This window comes from Cupressus sempervirens, chromosome 11 (genome assembly GCF_028749045.1).
Source record: "Cupressus sempervirens isolate cs-2001-9-10 chromosome 11, ASM2874904v1, whole genome shotgun sequence".
In the NCBI taxonomy this organism is placed as follows: Eukaryota; Viridiplantae; Streptophyta; class Pinopsida; order Cupressales; family Cupressaceae; genus Cupressus; species Cupressus sempervirens.
Window position 1 is genome coordinate 676,816,831 of NC_143128.1, and position 25,131 is coordinate 676,841,961.

Genomic DNA, 25,131 nt, shown 5'->3' on the forward strand with positions numbered 1-25,131 from the left:
ATATATATATATATACATACATACATACATACATACATTGAATAATCGGATATTATAAATCGCAGTGATAAAACTTTATTAAAATTTCGAATCACAAATTGCATCAATGGGAGACATTTTATTAAAAACGTTATATAAAAAAATTTAAAAAATTGCAAACCACATTGGGGGGGGAGGGGCATGTATGGTACCCCATACCCCCGCGGATCGCAGAGACCTGCCGTCGTAGGACTGCGATGACAGGGGTACACTGTACCTGCTATCGGCGCAGTGCTTATGGTCATACGTACTACGTACTGCAACGGGGGGATTATATTTATATTTGTGTTTTGTTTTTTTTAATATGGTCGTTGAGGGTTATGTGGATGGAAATAGATTTTGATAACTCGATTTTTATATTTCATTTTTATAAAATGTTATTATTGTATATTATAATATATGTATATTTTTTATATGTATATGTATATATATAAGTATATGTATATTAGTTATAAATAATTTTTTTTTTTAAATGATTGTATAGATGGATCATTTTGTAAAAGATAAATGATTTAAAAATATGAATAATAACTTATCAATTATTATTAAAATGGAGAGATATTAATAATTAACTTAATTAAACTTAGTTTAATTAAGGTTAATTATTAGAACGTGTTATAAATCGAAGTTTTGAAATATGCAAATTTTGTTTGATAATATTGGATTTATTGGGAATGTCATTTTTCAAACAATGTTTATATAAACAAAATATTATTAGATCAATTAGAAAAATTGAGTCTAATAGTTTTTGGGGAGAAAATTTTATCTATCAAACAAATATATGGGTTAGGTAAAACGTGCAATTACTCCACTTGATATCTAGATTGGAAAACACACTTAATTCAATTATGTAGTTTTAGCAGAACCAAAACATGTGTTTGCATTGTGTATTCTTTATGCTATTTTTTTTGGGTTTTGAGTTGACTAGTGTTGACCAGTTATAGGACGTCTACCAGAGGCTTGGGGGTTATGATTGTGATGTCATGATGATGTCTTATTTCCGATATTTATTAACCCAACCATGGTTATGTGATGGAATGCTCTATGTAATGTTTGCAATCCTTATGTATGAGACACTTGACTTAATCATTTTTGAGTCATCGATTAGTTATCCTTGGTTTATTTTCTAGTCGCCATGATGGGACTGAAATGTTATTTTATGATGTCATGTTGTGACATGTTTGACTCAACCATTTTGGATTCTTCAATCAGTATGATTTGAGATATATTTTGGTTATTGGGAACCAATGGATACTTTTGTTTATCAGTGATGCTTCAGTTGCCAATAGAGAGTTGTTGTGGTCATGATTTTCTATGGATGCTTGCTCATGGAGATTTGATGCCTTTACTATGCATATTTGATTTTCTTATTATGGATTATCTTTTATAATTTTGAGATTTATGATTCCATGAGCTTAGGGTAGGTTATCTTCTTGTAGTGTCGGGAAGTGGCTTGCAATGGGGGTCGGGGCCCTAAGAGGTTGCCAGGGTAACTCATTGTAAGTTGTTTAAAAAGTGAAAACATTCACACTTAATACTAACTAAATAAACCTAAAAAGATAATTGTTTGCTTCTCGTCCATGCCTCGAGTGCTTGTACAAACTAGGATGGGAGTAGTGAGAACGCATGGTTGTGACCTTGCATTCCATAGTATGCTTTGGCAGTATGAGAGGATACTAGTGGCCGCATGAGGATCAGTAGGGACCCGTGGAGTTTAGCTAACTGCCAGGGTAACTTCTACATGATATATATGATGACACTTTCCCGCTTGCATAATAGGTTCCTACATGTCTTTGTGTGCCTTTGGGAATTAGATGTCAGTTTTGTATTGGAACATTTGAGTTAGTATACTTTTAGGATTCTTGGACTTATAGTGATTTATGCTTGTGATTTTGGATAGCCTGTTTGGGACTTGAGATTATCTCCTCAGCATGGTGGGAGTGGACCACTTAGGTTCCACGCGGTCGGCTGGTAGTGTTTTTCTACTCTTATCATATGAGATCCATTGAGACATCGTGGCTGATGTGTCCTTCGTGATGGTGGATATGTATCCTTTCTTGATGATTAGCATAAGTTAGATGATGTTATCTTATGCTTATATTTGCATGTTAGATTACTTTCTGCATATGATGTAGTATATGTTAGGAGTGACATTCCTACTATGCTAATATCGATGATCTCTTCGGTGATTTGGAATGTTACGCACTGAGTGATGGTTAGGGCCCATGATGGTCTAATGATGCTATTAACGGTTGGGAGGAACCGTGCACTTAGTTTATTATGTTTGATCTTTATGATGGATGTATATGTCTTCTATGATGATGTATCAAGTATATCATGTGATTATCTTTACTTTGATGTATCATGGTTTAGAATAGGATGATGTACCTTATTTCACATATGTATATTCTTTTAAGCTTTTCATACCCGGTGACATGTACAGTGGATGATTGAGCAATTAGAAATGTAATGTAATGTATAAACATTGGACTTGTCATTATTATTTCATGTGGTTGTTGTATTAGATGGATTCATTAATGTTAGTTGATTTAGATGTAATTCAACGTTAAGGGATCCTTAAAGAATGTAATCTATTGTGTATGTTATGTTTACTTTTAGATGGACATTGCTATTGCTTCTTTTATTGTGTATAAGTTATTTGTGGTATTTACTTTCATGTCTTTTAAAAAAAAATGCTACCAAACTTAGTGAAATTCTAGGTTAATTCTTTGGATCTCTTGGCGGGGCATTACAATTACTGTATGTGATGGATAGAGGCAGAAACATTTAGAAATTGCACTACTAAGGTGGTGAAAAACTTTTTGGAAGAACATATCGTTACTACGTTTGGAATGCCATTCACTCTTGTGTACGATAATAGATCTGCATTTGCATTCACATTCTTGACCTAGTGGGCATTTGAAAATCAAGTCATTATCAAGTTTTCTTCAAATTACTACCCACAAGAAAATTTGGTAGTAGAATCTACAAACAAGAACTTGATCATAGATATAAGACAATTGTTGAAGGAGAATCCTAGGGATTGGCATACGCAACTCAAATATGCCTTATGGATAGATCGAGTGAAAGTAAAAAATGCTTTGGAAACTTCTCTATATTTTCTCGTCTACGAACAAGAACAAGTGTTTCCACTTAATCTCATAATTTTTTTTTGGAATTCATGAGTGGGTATGCTAAAGATGCTAACAAAGTACAAATCAAATTGATGAATCTTTTGGAGATGGATGAGAAATGAATAGCTACATTGGAGCACATGGCTAAACATCAAGTTGTCATGAAAAGATGATTTGACAAGAGAGCCATAATCAAATCATTTCGAATTTCTAACCTTGTTCTACTCTGGGATAAGGTGAAAGAAAAGCCATGTATCCATACCAAGTTTCAATGCTTGTGGACAGAACCTTATCAAATCATGAAAATTCTGAGAGAGAACACTTTTTTGGCTCAGTTTCTTATGAGGGGAATTTCTACCCTTTCCCGTAAATGGGTAGTTTCTAAAGCATTATTTTGAAGCCTAAAAGAAACACACACACAAAAAAAGTAGTTAAATTTTTTTTTTGCATTTAGCTTAGATTTTCATTATTGCAAACATGATTATTTCTACAAGTTTTTTTGCTTTCAGTCATGTTTTTTTTTCCAAAGTTATGTTAGTCTTGGGGGGTAAGGTATACTTGAGATTTTCTCTCAAGATTTTTACTAACCACTCTTTGGTTCTGATTTCAGTAAGAGGTATTTCTTTGTCAAAACATTTGGACGATTGTGTGCCTTATACCAACTGAGCGACAGACATTGCTTGTGGACATAAGGGATTGTCAGTTTGGAAATTAGAACTCTAGACCAACAAGTTCTCAACACTTTGCAAATTTAAAAATTTGATTGCTTTGGGTGTTGTTGAATTGAAGTCAAAGATGATGAGAGACGATCCAAACTTCAACTGGTTCAAATAGGAGGGGTCTCCTTGAAAGGTTGCTAAGATCATTGATTAGCGTGAGAGTTTCTAATAAGTTCTAAAAGAGGAAAGCAAGGGATATTCACAAGAGATTGAGTCCAAGAAACAACATCGATGTCTTGACTACACAATCTAAGCATAGTCAAGATACAACAAAAAAAAAAAAAGATCAAATACGGTGTTAAGACTAAAGGATTCTAAAAGATCTGAAATGGCCAAATATACGTTCTCAAAATAGTATCTTGTATTCAAAATATTGCTTCATCAAAAGTAACATTCTAAATGACATGGAACAATTATTCAAATGGCCAAAAAATTTCAAAGAACATGGCATCCCGCCAAGAGCTCTCGAACTAATTCTCTCATCTGGTCAAGCAATTGATTGATGAAAAGCCTTCGTGGAAATTCTGAATGAATGAGTTGGACGGAGTCAAAGATTGTTTCGAGTCATCAAAAAACTTTGATAGATTGCATCCTGAGGCGTCAAAGGGAATGAATACACAATGCACACACTAAGTTTGAAGGCCTCAAGTTTTGAGATTTTGATTGAAAAGTCATCCAAAAGACGCTTGAAATGTTCAAAACTTGGTTGGTGTTTGACACACATTGGAGGAATGTTTGCTAATGAAGAAATGTCTTAGTCATTTCTTCCTTTTTTTGGAGCTATTTGTTGTGGTTTCCACAACACATGCCCCATTCCTCACTAGGAATGGGGACCCCCTACTTTTTTGGCTCGCAGACTCATAGTTTGAGAGTTGGAAGAAGAAAAGTTTTGTTAAAGTTAGAATTTTAGAGTCGTCAAGGGAAAAAAAATAAAATATTAGAATATTAGAAAAAGCACAAAAAAATAATAATAGAAAATTAGAAAAAACACAAAAAAAAAAAAAAAAATCACAAAAACATTAGAAATTTTTTTCTAAAAATCACAAAAAAAAATAAAAAATGTTAAAACAATAAATAAATAAATAAATTTTTTTTTTTTAAATTAAAATTTTGAAAAAAAAAAGTTTAGATGAAAATAAATAAATGCCCAAACAAGGGGCATTTTTTTTTCATAGTTTTTTTTTTTACGTTGGACTAATAATTTTTTTTTTGTTTTCTCACAATGTGCAGATAATTAAATAGCCTCCACATCCAGAGTAGCACCTAAGCCTGTCATGTTCAAGTTCTAAGGTGTACCTTCAAAGTCAAGATTCCATGATGATTATGCTAAATTGAGATACTGACCTCGGACACACGGATTTAGGAGATTTCTTGAGAGTTTCCAACAAGCCAACACAGAGGTCGGCTTTGGCATCTACATTGATCCATTTTGGATTAGTGAGTGCAACGTCACATCCTGTGTTAGTACAGTCAACTGAACTAATCATGGCCCTATCACAACATTTCGATCCTGATGAAAGAGTGGTTAAGAGTGTCACTGGAGAAGTGGTGTTGGATTTGTGACCCGAAAACATTGAGAGGATCTTTCATCTTCCTAGAGTAGACCGATTCATTTGACTCTCCTATGAAGCAGCTAAAAGATGGTACAAGGAGCATTAGCAAGAGGCCATTGACATTATAAAATCTTCATACCTGATTGAGAAGCCTCCTCGGGGAAGGATAACCAGCTAAATGGATATGACTCAAGGATATATGAAGGAAGACATTGGGTACTCTATTCTCTTGAGAAAAGTCATGGGCTTACTTGCTGCAAGCCACCTCAGTACCTTCATGGTCAACTTCATTGAGACCATTGAACAGGTAAAAATACCACTAGATTGGGCCACCACACTAAGTGAGAACTTTTGTGAGCAACTGAAGATGGTGAAGGATAAGAAGAAGTTTTACATGACTTCTTACGTGGTGTACTTGCTTGTAGCAAGGGTGACAAACTATCATGGTTTGTATAGGAAAGGTAGTATGCAGGACCCCAATGCCTGGCCATATATAGTCTATCCTCAGCTAGTGAAGAAGAAGCTCTAAGGATAGAGCAAAGAATACATAATTGTGAATGATGCGTTCATCTTTGTGATCATTTGATTCATCAAGGGAGATTATGGAAAGAGGTTATCCGATGAAGCCAAAGCACAAGTCATAGCTCTTGGAGCCTACTTCATCCAGTTCAAAATGTTCACCTATCTACGAGTAGTTGGTGCATCCATCAATCCTACGAAGCTCCCAAGATACACAAGTGACAAGTTGGTACTATTAGAGATCTCTTGGAAAATTGAGTTGGCATATGAGAAGATAAAGCGGCAATGAAGACCCTACTGGGCATGGCCATTGATCATAGGATCATATCAGGTGAAGAGGAAACAGAATATTTCATCCTTCGAGTGGGAGTGGGAGAACTATCCTCTTGAAGAATACAACTCTCCTTAGCCATATTTTGACAATGTCGGGAAAGTGGAGAGCCTAGCAGGAAAGGACTTCCATCATGATGATGTTGTTGAAGATCACTAGATGAATGCCACAAATGACTATGATGTCTACATTAGGGACTATTGTAGGATGACTTTGTATCTAGCAGAGAAGGCTCTCTAGTTGAACATCCCTAATGAGATAAGGCAATGGGATTCTAAGGAATTACTAGATCCCCTATTCAATGCAGATAAAATTGGTGAAAGACCTATTCTAAATGCAAAGGTTGACAGGGAGGAAGGAGATGACATTAATCATCTAGTGAGACATGTCATTAGAATGACAAAGGAGTGGATCAAGAAACCTTTCCACTTTATCCGATTCTAGATACAGTGATTTTTGATGCACTTGCTCAAAAAGGGTTAAAGGAAGGAAAGTCACAATTCCTACCTTTGCACTCTAGTCTCCTATCAGGCCAAAGACAGTCTACCAGCTTGATCATCCAGTTAGATATTATCACCCTCCTGAAAGGAAGGAAAAGAACAAAAGAAAGAGGACCTCTCCTCAAAGGATTTAGATAGAACAGGTGCCTCCCTAGTAGTAGGAACAAAGTCCATAAGGGTCTCAAGATACTGGGGCTACCCAAGTCCAGGATGAACCATAGTTGCCAACCATTGTGTTTAGCTAGCCAGAAGAGGGAGATATTCCACAAGTCTTCATTCCTCCTATGCAAGATGAGCCAGCTTCTCCTTCTGCCTCCAAGAAACAAAGGAAGAGGATTAAGATTTGGATGAAGAAAAGGTAAAGGATTAGTAGAAGGTTAGTGCCCAATCCATCTATTCATGAAAGTATTCTGGAGGGAGATGAAGAGGAGGAAGAAGAAGAATCAAAAGAGGAAGAGGAACAAGTGCCCCTATAGGAAAGAACTTGGCTAGCTAGAGCCATAAAGTTGCAAAGGAGAAAGAGTGCCATGGCTACCCCACCATCCACTCAAGCAGAACCATTAGAGCTCTTTTCTTCGGAAGATGAAGTATAGTAGTGGGTAGATGAGTAGAGTGAAGAAAGTGATGATGTTTTCTCCATGTTAGATTTTGATTCCATGCTCGTAGGTACAGAGTTGATTGGAGATAAGATCAAGGACACCCCTACAAGTGAACCTCAACAAGGAAACTAGACGTAGATGACGCAAAATACACAAGATCCTAATCTTACTTCTCCATCTCCACCATGAGTTCCAATGGTACATAAGGGTTCAATAACTCCTCCACCTCAGAGTTTAGAGGAAGAGCATTTTTAGAAGGAACCATCATTAGAGGAGCAACCAGAACAAAGGGCTATCGATGAAGCATCAAAGGAGGGACAAATGGTAGGATATGTACAACAGCCTTCCCAAGGTGCTAAGGAGCAAGCTACAGGATCCACGGAGACTGAAGCTACAAAAGAAGATTCCTCACAATAGGAAATGACTCCAAGTAAGAGTAATAAAGGGAAGGAGGTAGTTGAACACACCCCTTCCTCATCAAGAGCCAAGGCCGTAGGCAAATGCATCCCAAGATGGTTTCGAAAGGAAATAATGATAAAGTCTAAGCCTTAGTTCCATGCGTCGGAGAATGACATTTGTGACATTTCAAAGATCTTGAACAAACCCGAGTCTCCATCACATGAGGCAGTACCATTCACATTTGTCACCACCATACAGAACCGAGATTTATTTGCACAAGTGGCTCTCCCTCTTGAAGATACAAGTGCAGAAGGCCTTAGCCTCGAAGATTATGAATTGAAGGATGTTATGTTGGGAAGACCTACACAGGATTCAACCCAAAAAATGATGACTATAGGAGTCAAAGAGGTCCTCAAGTTCATGGAACAAGAGGAGATTGAACTCTGAGCACTTCGAAGGCAAGTTGAGATCCTAAAAGGATATCTAACCGAAGTCATTGGTCCTCTTGATCCTGAACACCCTGAGCATACTTTGACCACTATACTTAGAGAAGGGGGAGGTGCATAGTTAGACCCATTTTTGAGAGTTTGTCAAGAATGGCGAGAAATTTTTGAGGAGAAAGGTATTACTATCATCACAAGGAATTTGGAGTTACTGCATACTATGCAAGAGAATGTGAATAAGATCATAGTAATTTTGAAACAAGACTTTATTATCATAAATGAGATATGTGCTTAGAGTAAGGATTTGCAAACTCTACAAGCCATAAAGGGCCAAAGATATCAGGTTTTGATCAATGTATATACTAAGAATTAGACATGATTGATGACTAGATAGCCAAAATAGTGCATAGTAATAAAGTAATGGAGGCATTACACGAGGAGATCCATTGGCTCAAGGACCAAGCCCGAGACCAAATTTTGGAAGCAGAGAGACACTACAATGATGCATGCTTGGATATTTTTGAAGATGAGGAACAAGAGAGGTTGTTACCTGTAGAGACAGTAGTGGAAAATTTCAAGAAGATTTTTGTGGAGGTTGTTGATGACGAAGACAACCGACAAGCCTTTAGGACAAAAGAAGCTTTGTTATAGTTGGACACCAAACTCAAAGATTTTGCAGAGACTTGAATTGAGGTGGACAACTACCAATAGAAGGTCAAGGATAAATATGAGGTTTTAGATCTTCTAGATGTGGCTAAGATAACTAAGATGATAGTGAAATTCAAGGGCAAACATCCAGACATAGCTTTGGGATAAAGAAGAACAAAACCCAAATGCCAGAATTTCAATTTTGACAGTAAAATTTTGAGATTTTGACCTTGTCAAGGTCTACAGCTCTGTAGGTATGTAGGTCCACAGTTTCACAATTCAGAGGTGCGTCGATAGTTAACTGTCAGTTCCAAAAATAGCGCTTTCCATGCATTAGGAATGCATTCTAATGGCAGTTTAACTTTGACACATGCCTAGTAAAGGACTAGCTTCTATTTTTGGCACCTCTAAATGCTCCTACTTTGATTGAAGGCTTCCTCCTACTTTCTCTCTCATGCTTTCTCTATTTTTGACATGTAAAGGGCTCATGCATCCAATTAATCAATAAAATATGGATGAAGTCCCTCCAAGAACCATATTAATTGTTAGTCTATATATATTTAGTTTATTTTAATATTTTAAAAGCATTTTATTGCATAAAGATATCTCTCACTCTCAACATAAATTGAGTAGACGATTTTTTATAAATACCCCATTGTAAAATATAACAAAGGCCATCGTTATTATGCAATAAAATTATGATTTTGGTGCTTGCATTTGGAGTTTATTAATTCTTGCTTGAATGTGTCATTTTTTTTTAAATTTTGTTCATGGAATTGTGATTGAGCCAAAGGTTTATTGCATTGTTTCTGGTTGTGCAATCTTTTAGTTCTGGTGATTGCTATAGATTTACGAATTCTGCTAATGTAATGAGCTTGAGAAGAAACCATCAAATTGTGTCTGCATAGCCTTTTGTCTCGCATAAGCGCACTTTCCGTGGCCTTGCGATTTAATGAAAGGTGAAATATCATATGATAGTTAAAGTTTCTCACTGACGATTACATCAGTGGATTCTAGGAAGCATTGCTCCTGTTTTCATTGGTTTTCTACTGATTTCTTCGAAAGTTTAACTCGTTGGATGTTGTTTTTTGTAGCATATGTCCGTTTAAGATTTCAATTTCAAGTTATTTCAATTTCATGTTATTTTCTTTTAGTTATGTTATTTTCTTTGCTAACCCTTTGTTAGAATAGGAACTCATTGTAGTTGCACTGTTAGGTTGCATTCATTGAAGACCCAAAAAATATTAAAAATATTATTCTTTTGTGCATTATTTTGAAACAGAAAATAGATTTACTTCATTCCAAGTTTAAATCACAACCAACAAAGGCCTCCTCGTGAACAATCACATTTATCTTCAATTGAGTAGATTTTGGTACGTTGCAAGACAAATATTGAACCTTGGAGTTGATCCCAAAAAGATTAGCTTTGCAAGAGAGGAATTGTGCAATGGATTCTTGTCATTGACCTCATGCAAAACAACCACCCAACAGTAGGTGATCTTGATCTGTAGGCAATTACTTAAGTAGCCTTGTCGTGTGCTCCCAGTAGCAAATGCTTTAGGTAGTTCTCCCTCCATGCTTTGGGTAGTCTTTCCAGTGCCTCAGGTAGTTCTCCTCTATGCCTTGGGTAGTCTTTCTAGTGCCTCAGGTAGTTCTCCTTCGTGCGTCGAGTAGTCTTTCCGGTGCCTCAAGTAGTTCTCCTCTGTGCCTCGGGTAGTCTTTCCAATGCCTCAGGTAGTTCTCCTCTATGCCTCAAGTAGTCTTTCTAGTGTGTCAGGTTGTGTGTCATATGGTGTCAATGTGTAGGATCGAAAGGTCGTACAATACCTTATTGGTCGTACGGTATGTTTGGGGTCTAACCATATGAATAGTGGGAGGTTGTACAGTAGACAAGGCCATGAAGGTTGTATGGTGTCAAGGTCATATGACAGCTTCAGCCAAGGACATACGAGATTAGTCCATATAGTAGCCTTGTTGTGATAGGGTACAGCTTGAAAATCATGGCTTGTCAAGAAGTAACTGTTAATGGGCTATGTATGATTATGAAGTTGAACACTATTTGATAAGAAATCCAATTTGCAAACAAGAGATACCAACAAAGTTGCTCCACAAAATACATTGATATTTGTCAAAATCAAATCAAGAAATACATAGACAAAATAGGGTGAGGGTTGATTCCCACCAAACCTAAGACAAGCCAAATAGGGAAGGTCTTTCACTTTCGAAATGGCGAATAACAGAGAACTCCAACATGAATTCGTAGTACATAGAAAATAATCCAAAAGCATACTAACTACAATCGACATGTCATGCTTAAATAGCCTTCAGATAAACATCCTGAGAGTGTACAAAGATAGCCGACTATCAACACTTATGGAACAATTAATTAAAAATGGGTATGAGATATACTAAATCAATCGGAACCCACCAATAAAAACATTAATAACTTGGGCCCCAAATTTATTAAAATTGGGAACATTACAATAAATGTACCTATAGATGCAACACAATTTGCAGCATATAAGAAGGACGATGCCAAGGTGAGGAGGATTATCCTTGATGGTGTCAAGGATCATATTGTTCCACATATCTCAGAGCTAGAACAATGAAGAAGATGTGGGATGCCATTTTGAATCTGTGCCAGAATGCTACCACCAATTGGAAGATGATTCTCAAAGAGAAGCTGAAGAATACTCGAATGAACTAGGGAGAAGACATCACAAGTTACCTCACTAGGATTAGACTTGTCAAGGATGAGTTAGCAGCTATTGGAGATAGCCCAAGTGATGATGAGCTAGTGAGAATAGCCGTAAATGGGTTTTCTAAATAGTGGAGTATCTTTGTTCAAGTTGTCAGTGGATGAGATACCTTATCAAATTGGGATCAACTATGGAATGATTTCACTCAAGAGGAGTTTAGACTAAGTTTTGTCAATGGGGCCAACAAGAGTCAAAAAAGTGAGGTGGAATCGGAGGACGTTGCCCTGGTGAGGAAAGAGAAAGCAAAAAACGGATCTAGCAAAGGATCAAATTCACAAAGTGAGAGGAAGAAGAAGGACCTTTCTAAGGAAGTGCTTTGGATGTTATGAGTATGGTCACTATGTTAGTGATTGCCTAGGAAAGAAGAACACAAAGAAGTAGGTGGCAGCTTCAGCAAGTGTAGAAGAACTCTCTAATAGAACGGAAGATGAGTTTGCACTTATAGCTTGTATGGTGAGCCCAACCTCACAGACTATCCAGTATATAGATGGTGGGGTGTCATTTCATATGATAGGAGTTAGAGAGTACTTCTCCAGTTATAAGGAGGAGAACACCAATATCCAGATTTTGATGGGAAACTTGTCCAAACTCAACCTAGTTGGGAAAAGGACTATTCAGTTTTAGAGGGAGAATGGAAAGATAATTCCAGTTCATGAACCTTATAGCTTGTATGGTGAGCCCACCTCACAGACTATCTAGTATATAGATGGTGGGGTGTCATTTCATATGATAGGAGTTAGAGAGTACTTCTCCAGTTATAAGGAGGAGAACACCAATATCCAGATTTTGATGGGAAACTTGTCCAAACTCAACCTAGTTGGGAAAAGGACTATTCAGTTTTAGAGGGAGAATGGAAAGATAATTCCAGTTCATGATTTGTTGCATGTGTTAGGATTAGGTATGAATTTGATTTATGTATATGTTCTTCAGGATAGGGGGTATAATGTACTCTTTAGAGGGACACATGTGTTGATTAAGCACAAGGATTGGAAATCACCCATAACTATTGGAGTTAGGAGTGGTTGCCTTTATAGGTTGCAATTTGATACTCCTAAGGCACTCATGAGCATCTATAATCCTAGAGATCTTGGAGAGTTGTGGCATATAGGATGGGCCATATTCATCATGCAACACTCAAATTGCTTCATGAGATGATGACAGGTGTTCCAGAGGTGAGCACATAGCATAATGATGTATGTAAAGGATGCATGTTAGGGAATTTTGTGAAAGCATCTTTTCCAAGGAATGAAACCAGATCTGAAGGTGTTCTTGATCTAGTACATTCAGATGTATGTGGACTAATGTCGAGAAAGTCTTTTAGAGGATATGAGTACTATGTTACTTTTATCAATGATTTCTCTAGGAAGACCTAGATATACTTCTTGAAGACCAAGGATGAGGTTTTCAGTCAATTGCAAGAGTTCAAGGCTCTAGTGGAGAACTCGACAAGAACGAAAATAAAGGTTCTTTAGTCTAAAAATGGAAGCAAGTACAAAGGAAATAACTTCTAGGAGTTCTATACTAGGGAAGGAATCAAGAGAGAGTGGACTATTCCTTACAATCCACAGCAGAATGGAGTTGTTGAGAGGAAGAACCATTCTATATCGTAGGTGATAAGAGCTATGCTACATGACTAGGATATGCCCCACTACTTATGGGCAAAAGAGTGTAGTATAATAGTCTACATTCAAAATAGGGTTCTACACAAGGTGCTAGGGAGGATGACACTAGAGGAAGCTTTCACAGGTAAGAAGCCTGATGTTAGCCATTTCAGAATATTTGGGAGTTTGGCATATTGTCATATTCCAGGTGATACACGTATCAAGTTAGATCAAACTACTAAGAGGGGGTACTTTGTTGGGTACAGTGAAACCTCAAAGGCATTTAGGGCTGTTATCCCCAGGATTGGAAGAATTATTGTTAGATGTCATGTCAAGTTCATGAAGGACACAACATTTAGAAGGTCCATATATTTACAACAAATGATCAGAGTAAGCAACCAATAGAAGCTCCAAGGCCTAGTCAAGAGCAACAAAGCACAAGTATAGTTACCAATACAAGTGTAGGCTTAGGTGGGGAAGATTCACAAAGCATGGAGCAATAGGTGCAATAAGAAATGCATCTAGAAGACTTAAATGTTGATATCTCATCCTCTGCAGTTAGCAACAAGAACCGTGAGGTTCAAGAGACACTAAGGGACACATAGGAGTTTGTAGAAGCTCCTAGGAAGAGTACTAGACAATGGAGACAACCAACCAAGTTCAATGACTATGTGACATTAGTTAGTTGGTAGATAGTGAACCTTCCAGCTATCAGGATATTGCACAACATCAAGTATGGTAGGATGTTATGGTTGAGGAGTATTCCTCAATAATGCATAATGATGTGTGGGATATAGTTCTTAGACCAACAAATAGGGCAGTTGTTGGATCACGTTGGATCTATAAGATAAAGCACGATGCAGATGGCAGCATCGAGAAATACAAGGCAAGGTTTGTGGCCTAGGGGTTCTCTCAGAATGAGGGAATAGAATATGATGAAACATTTGCTCCAGTGGCTATGTATACTTCTATACGAGTTATGATCTCGTTTGCAGCACAGATGGGATGGCAGATCTATCAAATGGATGTCAAGAGAACATTCCTTAATGATAAGTTAAAGGAGGAGGTATACATAGAGCAACCAGAAGGCTTTGTAGCACACAAAAAGAGACCCACGTGTGAAAATTGGAGAAAGCATTGTATAGACTCAAGCAGGCTCCCAAAGCATGGTATGAGCACATTGACACATAGTTACAGGAAATAAGATTTGTGAGTAGTGAAGTGGATGCTAACCTCTACTACTTGGTGGTTGGGGGTGAGATTCTCATTCTTGTTCTTTATGTGGATGACTTGTTTCTTACAGGTTCACTTGGCTCATAGAAGACTGCAAGAGGGACCTTGCAGAAGAGTTTGAGATAAAGGACTTAGGACTTATGCACCACTTTCTAGGCATAAATGTGTGGCAGCTAGATGGAGAGATTTTTCTTGGTCAAAGAAAATATTGCATTGAAATCTTGAAGAGATTCAGGATGGAGGATTGCAAAGTCATATCTACACCCATGATCACAAATTGGAGGAAGGTAGATACATCTAATGAGAAGGATGTAGATCCCACCTTATACAGACAGTTGATTGGTTTGCTTATGTATTTGGTCAACACTAGGCCAGATATAGCATTTGCAGTAAACTCTCTTAGTCAGTTCATGGTTGAGCCAAAGAGAATGCATTAGCCATCGACCAAGCATGTATTGTGTTATTTGCATGGTACAGTTGAGTATGGGATCAGATATGTTCAAGGTGAAGGTATCAAGTTGATGGGTTATACTAATGCAGATTAAGCAAGAAGTACAATAGACAAAAGGAGCACTTCAAGCTGTTGTTTTAGTTCAAGATCAGGAATTGTATCTTGGTTCAGTAGGAAGCATAAATTTGTGGCTTTGAGTTTAGCAGAAGTATAATATATAGCAACTAGCATGGCGACATGTGAAGCTATATGACTTCAAAAGTTGTTAGTAGCCTTGTTTGGTTAGAAGGTTGAGACTACTATGATACACTGTGATAATTAGAGTTGTATCAAGTTATCTGAGAATCTAGTATTTCATGATAGGTCTAAACATATAGACATCAGATATCACTTTATTAAAGATTGTGTACAATGGGGGGTTGTTCGACTATAGTACATACCTATAGAGGAGTAGGTAGTAGACATTCTGATTAAGGCATTGGGGAAGGCTAAATTCATTTTATTCAAAGATAAGTTAGGTGTCATGCAAAACAACTTCCTCGCTAAAAGGGTGTGTTGGTTTTAGGTAGCTTGGACAGTTGTTCGTCCACATGTGATTAATTAGCAAATAATTATTTGTTAATTAATTAACTCCTTTTAGAAGCCACTAGTAACCTATTGGTTAGGTTGTTTTAATCAAGAAGCAACTAGAAACTTCTTGGTTAAGTTGTCTTGATCAAGAAGCAACTAGAAACCTCTTGGTTAAGTAGTATAAAAAAGGGGTCAAGGGAGGCATTTGGAGAACAGAACAGAGAACAAGAAGAAGTTGTAAAAGCATTTGCAGTGTTAGCAAATGAGTTTGCAGTGATAGCAAACAGTCTTGTAGTGTTAGCAAGGGCACAATGACAGCATTGAGGATAGCAGTGCATATTAGTAGGAGAAATTAGGAGGTTGTATGAATTCTGTTAGTGAGGAGCAAGAAATTTTGCATCTCTTGATTTGCTGAAGTTAATATATTTTCCATCTACAAAACTAGTTTTCTCTTCAGGGTTTTTCCAAGGATGATTTGTCCAAAAATATTGTGTTCTTTGTATTGTGAATTTATTTCCGTATTTTATTGGTGAAGTTGCAATTGTGTTATTTTTCGATATTAGCTGTGAATTTATTTTCAGTATTTTAATAATCGTTTATGATAAGAGATTAATAATCAATTATTGCAATAGTGTTAATTTTCATAGATCCATGCCAATAGTGAATAAATTTCCCCAAGTAAGGCAGGTCTGGAATGCAAAATTTTTGTTTGTCAACCATAAGGAAATGTCAATTGGATAAAGTGCAAGCTAGCAGAAAAAATGGAAACAGTCCATTGTAATTGTAACGTACATCAATAAGTTTTATTTGCCTGAAGTAAAAATGGTTAGAATTAGTGAACAGTTTGAACATGTGTAATCAACAATGTGAAAAGCTTTTCCCACATTTATTTTTTTTAATAAATGAAAGATAATGTACAGAATGACTAATCTTATAAGATTGACAGCTAAATATCAAAGCAAAAATAACCAACGGAAACATGCAGGTCGATAATACTCACCAAACACAAAAAGAAGACCGCACCACCTTACAAGCTAAGAGAGGACCTGGAATCTCATATGGCCTGCTCCCATAATCTACTATCTTCGCCCTAGGCTCCAAATTGATGTTCTAAAAAGCCCTAGCTAAAAGTATTGACGAGGCCAGAGATGTAGTTAGTGACCGCCAAGCTTCCATTCCAAACCACTATTCTCATGTATTTTAAATAAATTGGCATATCATGGTAGAAACAGATAAACCCTCCACAGATGTGAAGAGCTTGTCCCCATGGTATTCAAAGGTCATTGTAGAAACAGATAAAACCTCCTCCGATGTGAAGAGCTTATCTTCGTGGTGATTTAAGGGGCATTGTAGAGACAGATAAATCCTCCTCCGATGTGAAGAGCTAATCCCCATGGTGATTTAAGGGGCATTGTAGAAACAGATAAATCCTCCTCGGATGTGAAGAGATAATCCCCATGGTGATTTAAAGGGCATTGCAGAAACAGATAAATCCTCCTCGGATGTGAAGAGATAATCCCCATGGTGATTCAAAGGGCATTGCAGAAACAGATAAATCCTCCTCGGATGTGAAGAGCTAATTCCCATGGTGATTCGAATGTCATTGCAGAAACAGATGAGTCCTCCTCGGATGTGAAGAACTTATCCCATGGTGATTCAAAGGGCATCCAACCACCATATACCCTACTGGCATCTCTTCAGACATTGCTGTGTCCTTCAAATAACAACCACTTGCAAACCCAGCCTCAAAGTTTGACATGAAATAATGTACTTGTAATATACATCCACAAATGACCAAATCTGTGACTTCCACCTCGAGCTTTGCCATGAAGTCTTAGGCCAATAATGCACATATGCACATCACACAGTTACTTGCCAACCCTTCTGCACCTAAATTCTCCACTTTGTAAAATCTTCATTATAGTTTGACAGAAAAGAATGTAGTATCAAACTGCGAATGGCCACATCTGCAACTCTTGCATCATAATTTGCTACTAGTCTTTGCCAACAATGCATCCATGCACATTTCACCATTACTTGCCAAAGTTTCTGCACCCAAAAATTCTCTGAGACTCTGAGGAGTCCAAACTAGTAATTTCAAATGTCAAGTCCAAGACCACACCCATGAAGAGATGACTTACTATTATTGAACATACTGCCTTCTGCTTATAACACCATACTCCATCTTTCACAACCTGAACACATATACATGCTTTCATGGAACTTGTCACTTGAGAAGTGAGGATCATAAATTAGGGGAACAAAACTTGTGAGTTGGTAAGATTTGCCGCAAGCCTTGTCAATATTTTAAAAATGGTATGCATCCTATTCATTGCTATCCTCAATATTTGCTTTCTTAGAACAGAAAGGGTATTTATATACACTGACACTAGCAATTTTGCTTGCAACTGCGTTATTTTCTCTGAAACAATGATTGAAATAAAAAGTATCATAACTTATCTGTCTTAATTCTTCAATTATGCTATGGAGACACCAGTCTTGTAGACCATTCCCAATGCATCTTTTGCGAGATTTGGAAGTTCCCTTCTATAATTCTATTTTGAGATGCACCTATCCTACCATATTAGCCAATTTAACTCCTTCCAGAGGATCTGGGTCTTCCTTTCACCTTACTGTTTGTATTTGTGCCAAGAAATAGAGAGCTCTCTTTTGCAAAGTCAAAGTCGTCCAGATGATGTGCAATGGATGATTCACAGTAGAAAATCTGCACCAGCTATGTAAAGATTTCTTTTTTATGCTCCATCAAAATTCAATTTCAGAAACCTTCCTTGTGGGGTTACCATTTACACTATCTCTATTACCATTTACACCATTTATATTCTTCTTATCTGCTATTAACCACTTAAAGAAAGATGCTAGTTGGATATATACCCAGGAGTGATTGTGTAAACAAATAAAAGGCTGATAATTTTAGACAACACAAAGGACTAAACAAAATTTGTAGCATTTAGTCCTCACATTTTATAATTCTCAGCGTGTGTATCCTGATAATAAGAGTCAGCAGTTATATTATAGTTATTTCCAATAAAATATTATTGTTTGCAACCACATTTTCATGTTCATTGGCATCTTCAACGTTACATGGAGGTCAAACATCTATGTTTTCTTTAAAGAATTGCATTTGTAATTGAGTTGCTTGATTGAGCTACCATTAAGTGGATTCAAAAATACTTCATTATTAACTTCTGAAATGCAAAATCCTTATATTGTGGATTCATCATTCCCTTGTATCAATGGCCGAGGATCTTAAGTACTTATCTTTAACAAAGTGTAACCACTCACTAGCTGTTTCACAGAGATGTAAAGTAGTTATCAGTCTCCTCATCTTGAAATTAATTGCATGCAATTCTACATTGTGAGGACCTAACATTTAAGCTATTCAAATTTATCAACTAATCAGAAGCTTCAAAGCCTTACTCATACAAAAACAATAAATGTAAAGAACAGGGAAGAATTGGAATTAAACGCAGAGGGTACACCAACATTGACAATCTACACCGACATTAGCAATCTAACTTTTCTTCTCACTGAGTGAGTTTTTATGTTTCTAACTAAATCAATCTGAATCTGTTGACACAATAGATATACCGGCCCAGGGCAACTTGCTATGTAGGCTGAATCAATCCTGAACTCTTTGGGTTACTGAGGTTTAAAACTAATATATTGATCTATTGTGATTTTTTTTAAACATTGATTTTATTTCATTTTTAAATCCTTTTTAGGGTTCAATTACCCTTTTTTGAGACTGGTGCATATTAGGAGAAGGCTCAAATATTTCTGTTGCAGAATTGTAAATCATGATTAAATGTAGGTATAGATTCATCATTGGCAGCGGAAAAATGAGGGAGAATATCACATCTAAGCTTTCTTTCAGAGCTAAAAGCAGGAAACAAAGTACATAGAAGCTGGGAGGGCCAAGCCAATCAACATTATCAAATATACGGCAATTCACAATCTGCTGCCAAAATTTTGCAATGATACTGCTATCAAACAATTCAACATTCAAGATTTCATATATTTCAATGAAGTTTTGAATTTAAAAAATTGAAAGACCTTTTTCAAAATATTAGGTATTTAGACTGGACTGAATTTTCAAAGTGCTTTAATTTAATTTACTGTCTTTATATAGACTATAGAAAGAACTAATGAAACAAGGAACAAAAGAATGGAAACGAGTTGTGTGTAAACTTATTTATCCTGGAGTCAAAAAATATAGCACTGATTCAGGGCAAGAAAAGTCTTCTGATTCTGAACAGATTTTACCCCACCACATCCACTGCTAATTTCAATTGAAACAGTCGTCTATTTCACATTTCAAACAGATGCCACGTCAGCCACATTGAGAACTTTGCAGATTTCTTGATGCCTATTTCAGGTGACCCTTAACTAAATACGCAGTACATAAAATGAATGGTCTCCTAAGGCTAGAAACCAGTACCATATGTCAAACATATTTCCTCATTTATAGAACAAATTTATGTTATCTCTTTATATTTGTTGATCCCTTAGATATCAAAAGTGGCAAGTATGGTGTACCAAACACTGCAGATAAATTTAACCATACACCACAGCAGAAGAAATTTATAATCTGGGGCTGATACAAGAAATAAAACTTCTTAAAAAATATTGTTTTCAATGCATTGCATTCAATGATATTTATTATGAACATCTTTCGTATAGGAAAATAATGGCAATGTTGGGCAGATTTAATTTCGAAACACTAGGTGTAATACCAATTAATATGGAGATTTTCAAAAAATGCTAGTAAAAAGCAAAGGAAGCTTGAACACACATTTATGGGCCCATCTGGCAACAAGATCAGGATGCCGACCAATTCTTGTGAGTGCTAATAAGAGCAGAAAGAAGCCCTGCACTTGAAAGAAGAAGGGGGTTTGACATGGATCCTTTGCCATCACGAATATCGCTCAAAGCCATCAAACCATCAGCGAGATCTTGTATAACAGAAACCAATTTTAGCATCTGCTTCTCACGTAACTGGCTAATCTCTGCAGTGTCCTTGATCAAAATGTTTGATTCTCCTTTGGCTGCTAAAACAGACTGTTTGTCCCTTAGGGCTAAGATCTGCATGCTCTTCAAGGAAATGCTTCCACAATAACCTAAAAATTCACACCAAGCACTGATCTTCTGCAATTTGGCAGCATAACGCTTGTCGATGAGACCAGCTTTGATCAGCCATGTGAACTGCTCCACAAAATAATAAACACCTTCTCCTCCATAAGCTAAAATCCCCAATTTTCCCTCTGTTGAATCCCAAGAAATCTGCTTTAGGGCATTGTAGTCCTGTATGAACTTGCCCAATCTGAATGCTTTTCTGCTGACACCAACACTGGACTCAAAATCTTTAAGCCTTCTGAACAGAGAGGAATCGTTGGAGACAACAGAGGATGCCAGAATTACTCTACTCGAATACCTTGCAATCTTGAGGAGCTTGTCAACTCCATCTCTTCTGGCCAAATAAGCCTCCAAATGATCCGTAAAGTCCCTTTCTTTCTTAGCTCTATTATTAGTACTAGTAGTGCTGCTACTGCTGTCGCTACTTGTAACTACTGCCTTGGCATGCAACTCTGCATTTGGGGAGAGGTTTTTTTGCAATTCCATTGATATGGGTCACCTTTAATCAGCTGTCTACAAATACCACATGATTTTTCAGGGGAGTTGATAAAAAACTTACTCCAATATAAGAATCTTATAATTGCAAATTCACAGATAAAAATAAGTCCGATAGACAAATCAGGCAAGAGCCTACAACACACCAGCAACTTGCAAGCCTCTTATGTGAGAGGTATCGGGTTCGAGTCTACTCCAGCTTAACACATAAAATACTTAATTTCAACAAATAGTAATAATTAATATAGGCTTCGACCCATGACCTATCAAAAAAAGTTCTGATAGACAAATCTGTGCAATACAAGCAAGGCAACCCAAAACAAAAAAATAAAGACAATGCACAATATTTTCAGCTGAAAACCCTTAAAACGAAACCAAGTAGTTGAAATATATATATATATATATATATGTATGATCCAGCACAGTATTTTTTTTTCCTTGTCATAAAACCCCTAGTGGACAGATATTTGCAGTTTAAGCCAAGTACATGAGATCTCAAACAAAAGACAGTCAAACAAAGGTCCTATGATTATCATAAACTGAAAACCCATAAAATTAATCTTCTAAACCAGTGAAAAAACTGTTACGGTTTCTTACCTACAGACTATTTAGGCCTAAAGGGCATAAATCACACCTCCTATATTGTTTTTTATTGAACTCTGGATGTAACAGATCACGCTGGGGTTTATTTGCACTTCCATTCTTCTCGGTATCCTTAAGGAGAAATCTACACATACCAACATGATTATTGATTGGGTATTCAAAATTGAGCCCCGCAAAGATTTAATTTTCGTTTTTTTTTCTATAATACTCTTGATCTGGTCTAACAGATCACTCTGGAAAATTATATGCACAACAAATATCAGAAGTGCAACTGATGATTCAAGTTGATAGGATTGAACTATTTAATCTTCCAAACTTTAACTGATTAGTATTACCAGTTTAATGATGTGTTACAATGAAACCCTGATATTTTGTTTCAGAACCTAACCTGTTAAGTAATGGCGTGAATCACTTGCATTCTTCGTACCAGCATTATTACCCAGCTCCACAGATAGTTGTCTTTTTTTCCATATCTGATTGTGCGGAAATAAATAAGGACGCGCAAAGGACATGAGAGAATCAAATACGCTGTTTGTGATATCAGCACGCATAATAAGGAAACAGAAAGCTTACATCATTCTTGTGCAGAGCAATTATATAAGTTCGCTATCTGGATACACCAAAACTGCTAGTAAGAGAATCGTTTCGATCAAACTTCTTCCCGTTGGACAGTTTGGGGTAGCAAGAAATTTTATGCGATGATTGCGTCACAGTTTCTATATGTCAAATGATAAATATTTACTAAATAAACATATTATTAAAATGATAATTTATTAAATAAAAATAACAATTATTAAGTAGCATAAATTATTGAAATTGAATAGTTTCATTTTACTATTTGATAAAACAAAATGCTGTATTGCATTGTTATTTATTATATTAAATATATTACTATTCATTTTATTGTTATATTAAAATAAAAAAAATAAAATAAAATAAAAAAGAAGAAAAAATTGTTAAACTATTAACATTTTTATAGATATTAGGCAAGGAGATCCAATTTTCCCTTTCCTCTTTATCATGATGGCTGAAGCATTTGGCAAAGGCAGACATAGATGGAGAATTTAGAGGAATCTCAGTAAAAGAGGAAGTCCCTAAAATAACACATCAACAGTTCGTAGATGACACCATCCTTTTGGGAGAAAGTACTATGGAAGAGACCGACAACTTTAAACAAATAATTAAAACTTATATGGAAGCATCATGACAAAAAATGATTTGTAATAAATCACAGATTTTCTTTCTCAATACTCCCCCCGAAATAGAAAGAAATATATGTAATATAATGAGATATAGAAAAAATGGAAAATTGGAAAAGGAAATGATTAGCTAATGTTGGAAGAATAGCCATGATTAAAGCAATTTTATCTATCATTCTTACATACCATATGTCATATCTTCCACTTCCCAAGGAATAAAAAGAAACTTAGATAGCATGTTAAGGAAGACGCTAAAGAGAAGAAGAAATTAGCATTGATCAAATGGGATAATGTATGCAGACCTAAAGAATATGGACATCTAGCTATAAAAAAATTGGAGCTAACAAAAATAAGTTATAAGAGGAAAACTAATTTGGAGGATGTATCAAGAACACGAAAGCAAATGGACAAAAAAATTATTTCACAAATATTTGAATAGTTCAAATCTTGTATGTTTGTTTCGAACTAGAAACCCACCTAAAGGATCAAGAACCTAAAATTTCATGATGCACTGTCATCCTCTTATATCTAATTATCTCACTTGGGACATTGGCGAAGGTCAAGATGCTCTATTTTGGGAAGATTAGCTGAATAGGCTTCCTTCACTCGATACCCTTAACTTACTAGCTATTATTAAAAATACCCTAATAAATCTATGAGGACATCATGTAAGTGACTACAAACATATAATTAATGATGACCAACATGGACGATGGAAGTGGAAATCCATTAAAGAGACAAATCTATCAACTCAAGAAAAACAAATTTATGAACAATTTCTAGAAAATAGATAAGTTAATCACAAAGATATGATGGATAAATTAATTTGGGGTGTCTCAAAGAGTGGGAATTATAGTGTCAAAAGAGGATATGAAATGATAATTAACTTTCATCAATGGAAAAAGATAGATATTCCCCCTAATCTATGTTGGGATGCGACGTGCCTTCCCAAGACAAGAAACTTTCTTTGGGTTATTTTCCAAAAGAGAATCCTAATAGTTGATAGGTTTACTAAGATGGGCTATGAGGGGTCTTCAAGATTTCTTTATGTGAAAATGATTATGTGTCAACATAACACTTGTTGTTCGAATGTCCCTTTGCTAGAAAATGTTGGAAATGGTTATTTCAAAAGCTTGAGTGGCTAACAACATTTCTCATCAACTTAAGAAATTTCTTAAGTAGTTGGACCAAACATGAGTATTCTAGGGTCTACAGTAATTTATTAAAAAAATTCTCCATCCATACTTCTATGGAAAATATGGAAGGAGAGGAATAGAAGAATATTTACAGAAGTTTAGATTTAACCTTGTTTCTCAACAAAGTGGAAGCATGCATTATAGACAACCTCAAAAGTTCTCATAAGGAAGAAGGTTCTTTCTCTAAGTGGGATGTAGAAATGCACAAAAATTGGTTTAAGCTTATTAACCCACCTTTCATCTACTCAAAAGAAAATAAACAAGCCAAGGCAGATTGCAAATGAGAACCCCCTCTAGCAGGTTGGGTTAAATATATTCTAGGTCCTACTAGATTAGGATGTATTATACATTCTGACATAGGTTCTTGGAGAATTAAACAAGCCAAGCCATTAGGGATGCTCTTTAATAATCTAGCAAAATTAGAGACCTTGATTGAAGGTTTAAACCTTGGCTTGGAAATGGACATTAGAAAATTAGTCACTGAAGGGATTTACAAATTATTCTAAATGGCTTAAGGAAAAGTACTCCTAATTGGATATTAAATTTCAAACTTGAGTACATGTTAAAGATAGTTGATGAATTCAAAGAAATTAGTATTAAACATAAATATCAAGAAGGAAATAAAGAAGAGGATACATTAGCCAACAAAGGAGTAGATGGTGAGGAACCTTTTCTAAAGAATAATTAAGTCATTCAAATATAACCTTATAAACTTAAAATAATACTCAAAGATCAATAATCTTATTATAATATAGTCATCCAAATCAATGGGTCATATTAACATACGAGTTAATATTTGATAGGATTATTACTTTTACCATTTTTAAAAAAGGATAGGAACTTGAAGGTTTTATGCAATGCACGGATTATCCATCAATGAATAAAATGTTATAAAATATTAAGTCAATTCAACTTGTTAAAATGATAAAGGTTTATTTACAAATATTTTTATTTTTATTTGATTACAATGATTTATGATTACTAAT

General features: G+C 35.9%; 1 protein-coding gene across 6 annotated transcripts; it reads right to left on the reverse strand.

The window, feature by feature from the left end:
• Positions 1-20,114: 20,114 nt before the first annotated feature.
• PEX11A (peroxin 11A) lies at positions 20,115-22,457 on the reverse strand. 6 transcript variants are annotated; one of them, XM_089809842.1, is made up of 4 exons: positions 22,324-22,457; positions 22,139-22,223; positions 21,745-21,874; positions 20,115-21,165 (listed from the first exon to the last, which is right to left on the reverse strand). In XM_089809842.1, exon 4 carries the CDS (start codon positions 21,136-21,138, stop codon positions 20,338-20,340), a length of 801 nt encoding a protein of 266 aa, XP_089665968.1. In that variant the 5' UTR covers positions 21,139-21,165; positions 21,745-21,874; positions 22,139-22,223; positions 22,324-22,457; the 3' UTR covers positions 20,115-20,337. The 6 variants fall into 6 exon arrangements, with proteins under 6 accessions (XP_089665968.1, XP_089665973.1, XP_089665969.1 ...); XM_089809847.1 differs by lacking the exon at positions 21,745-21,874 and having other exon boundaries at positions 20,115-21,161; XM_089809843.1 differs by lacking the exon at positions 21,745-21,874.
• Between the last annotated feature and the right edge of the window lie 2,674 nt (positions 22,458-25,131).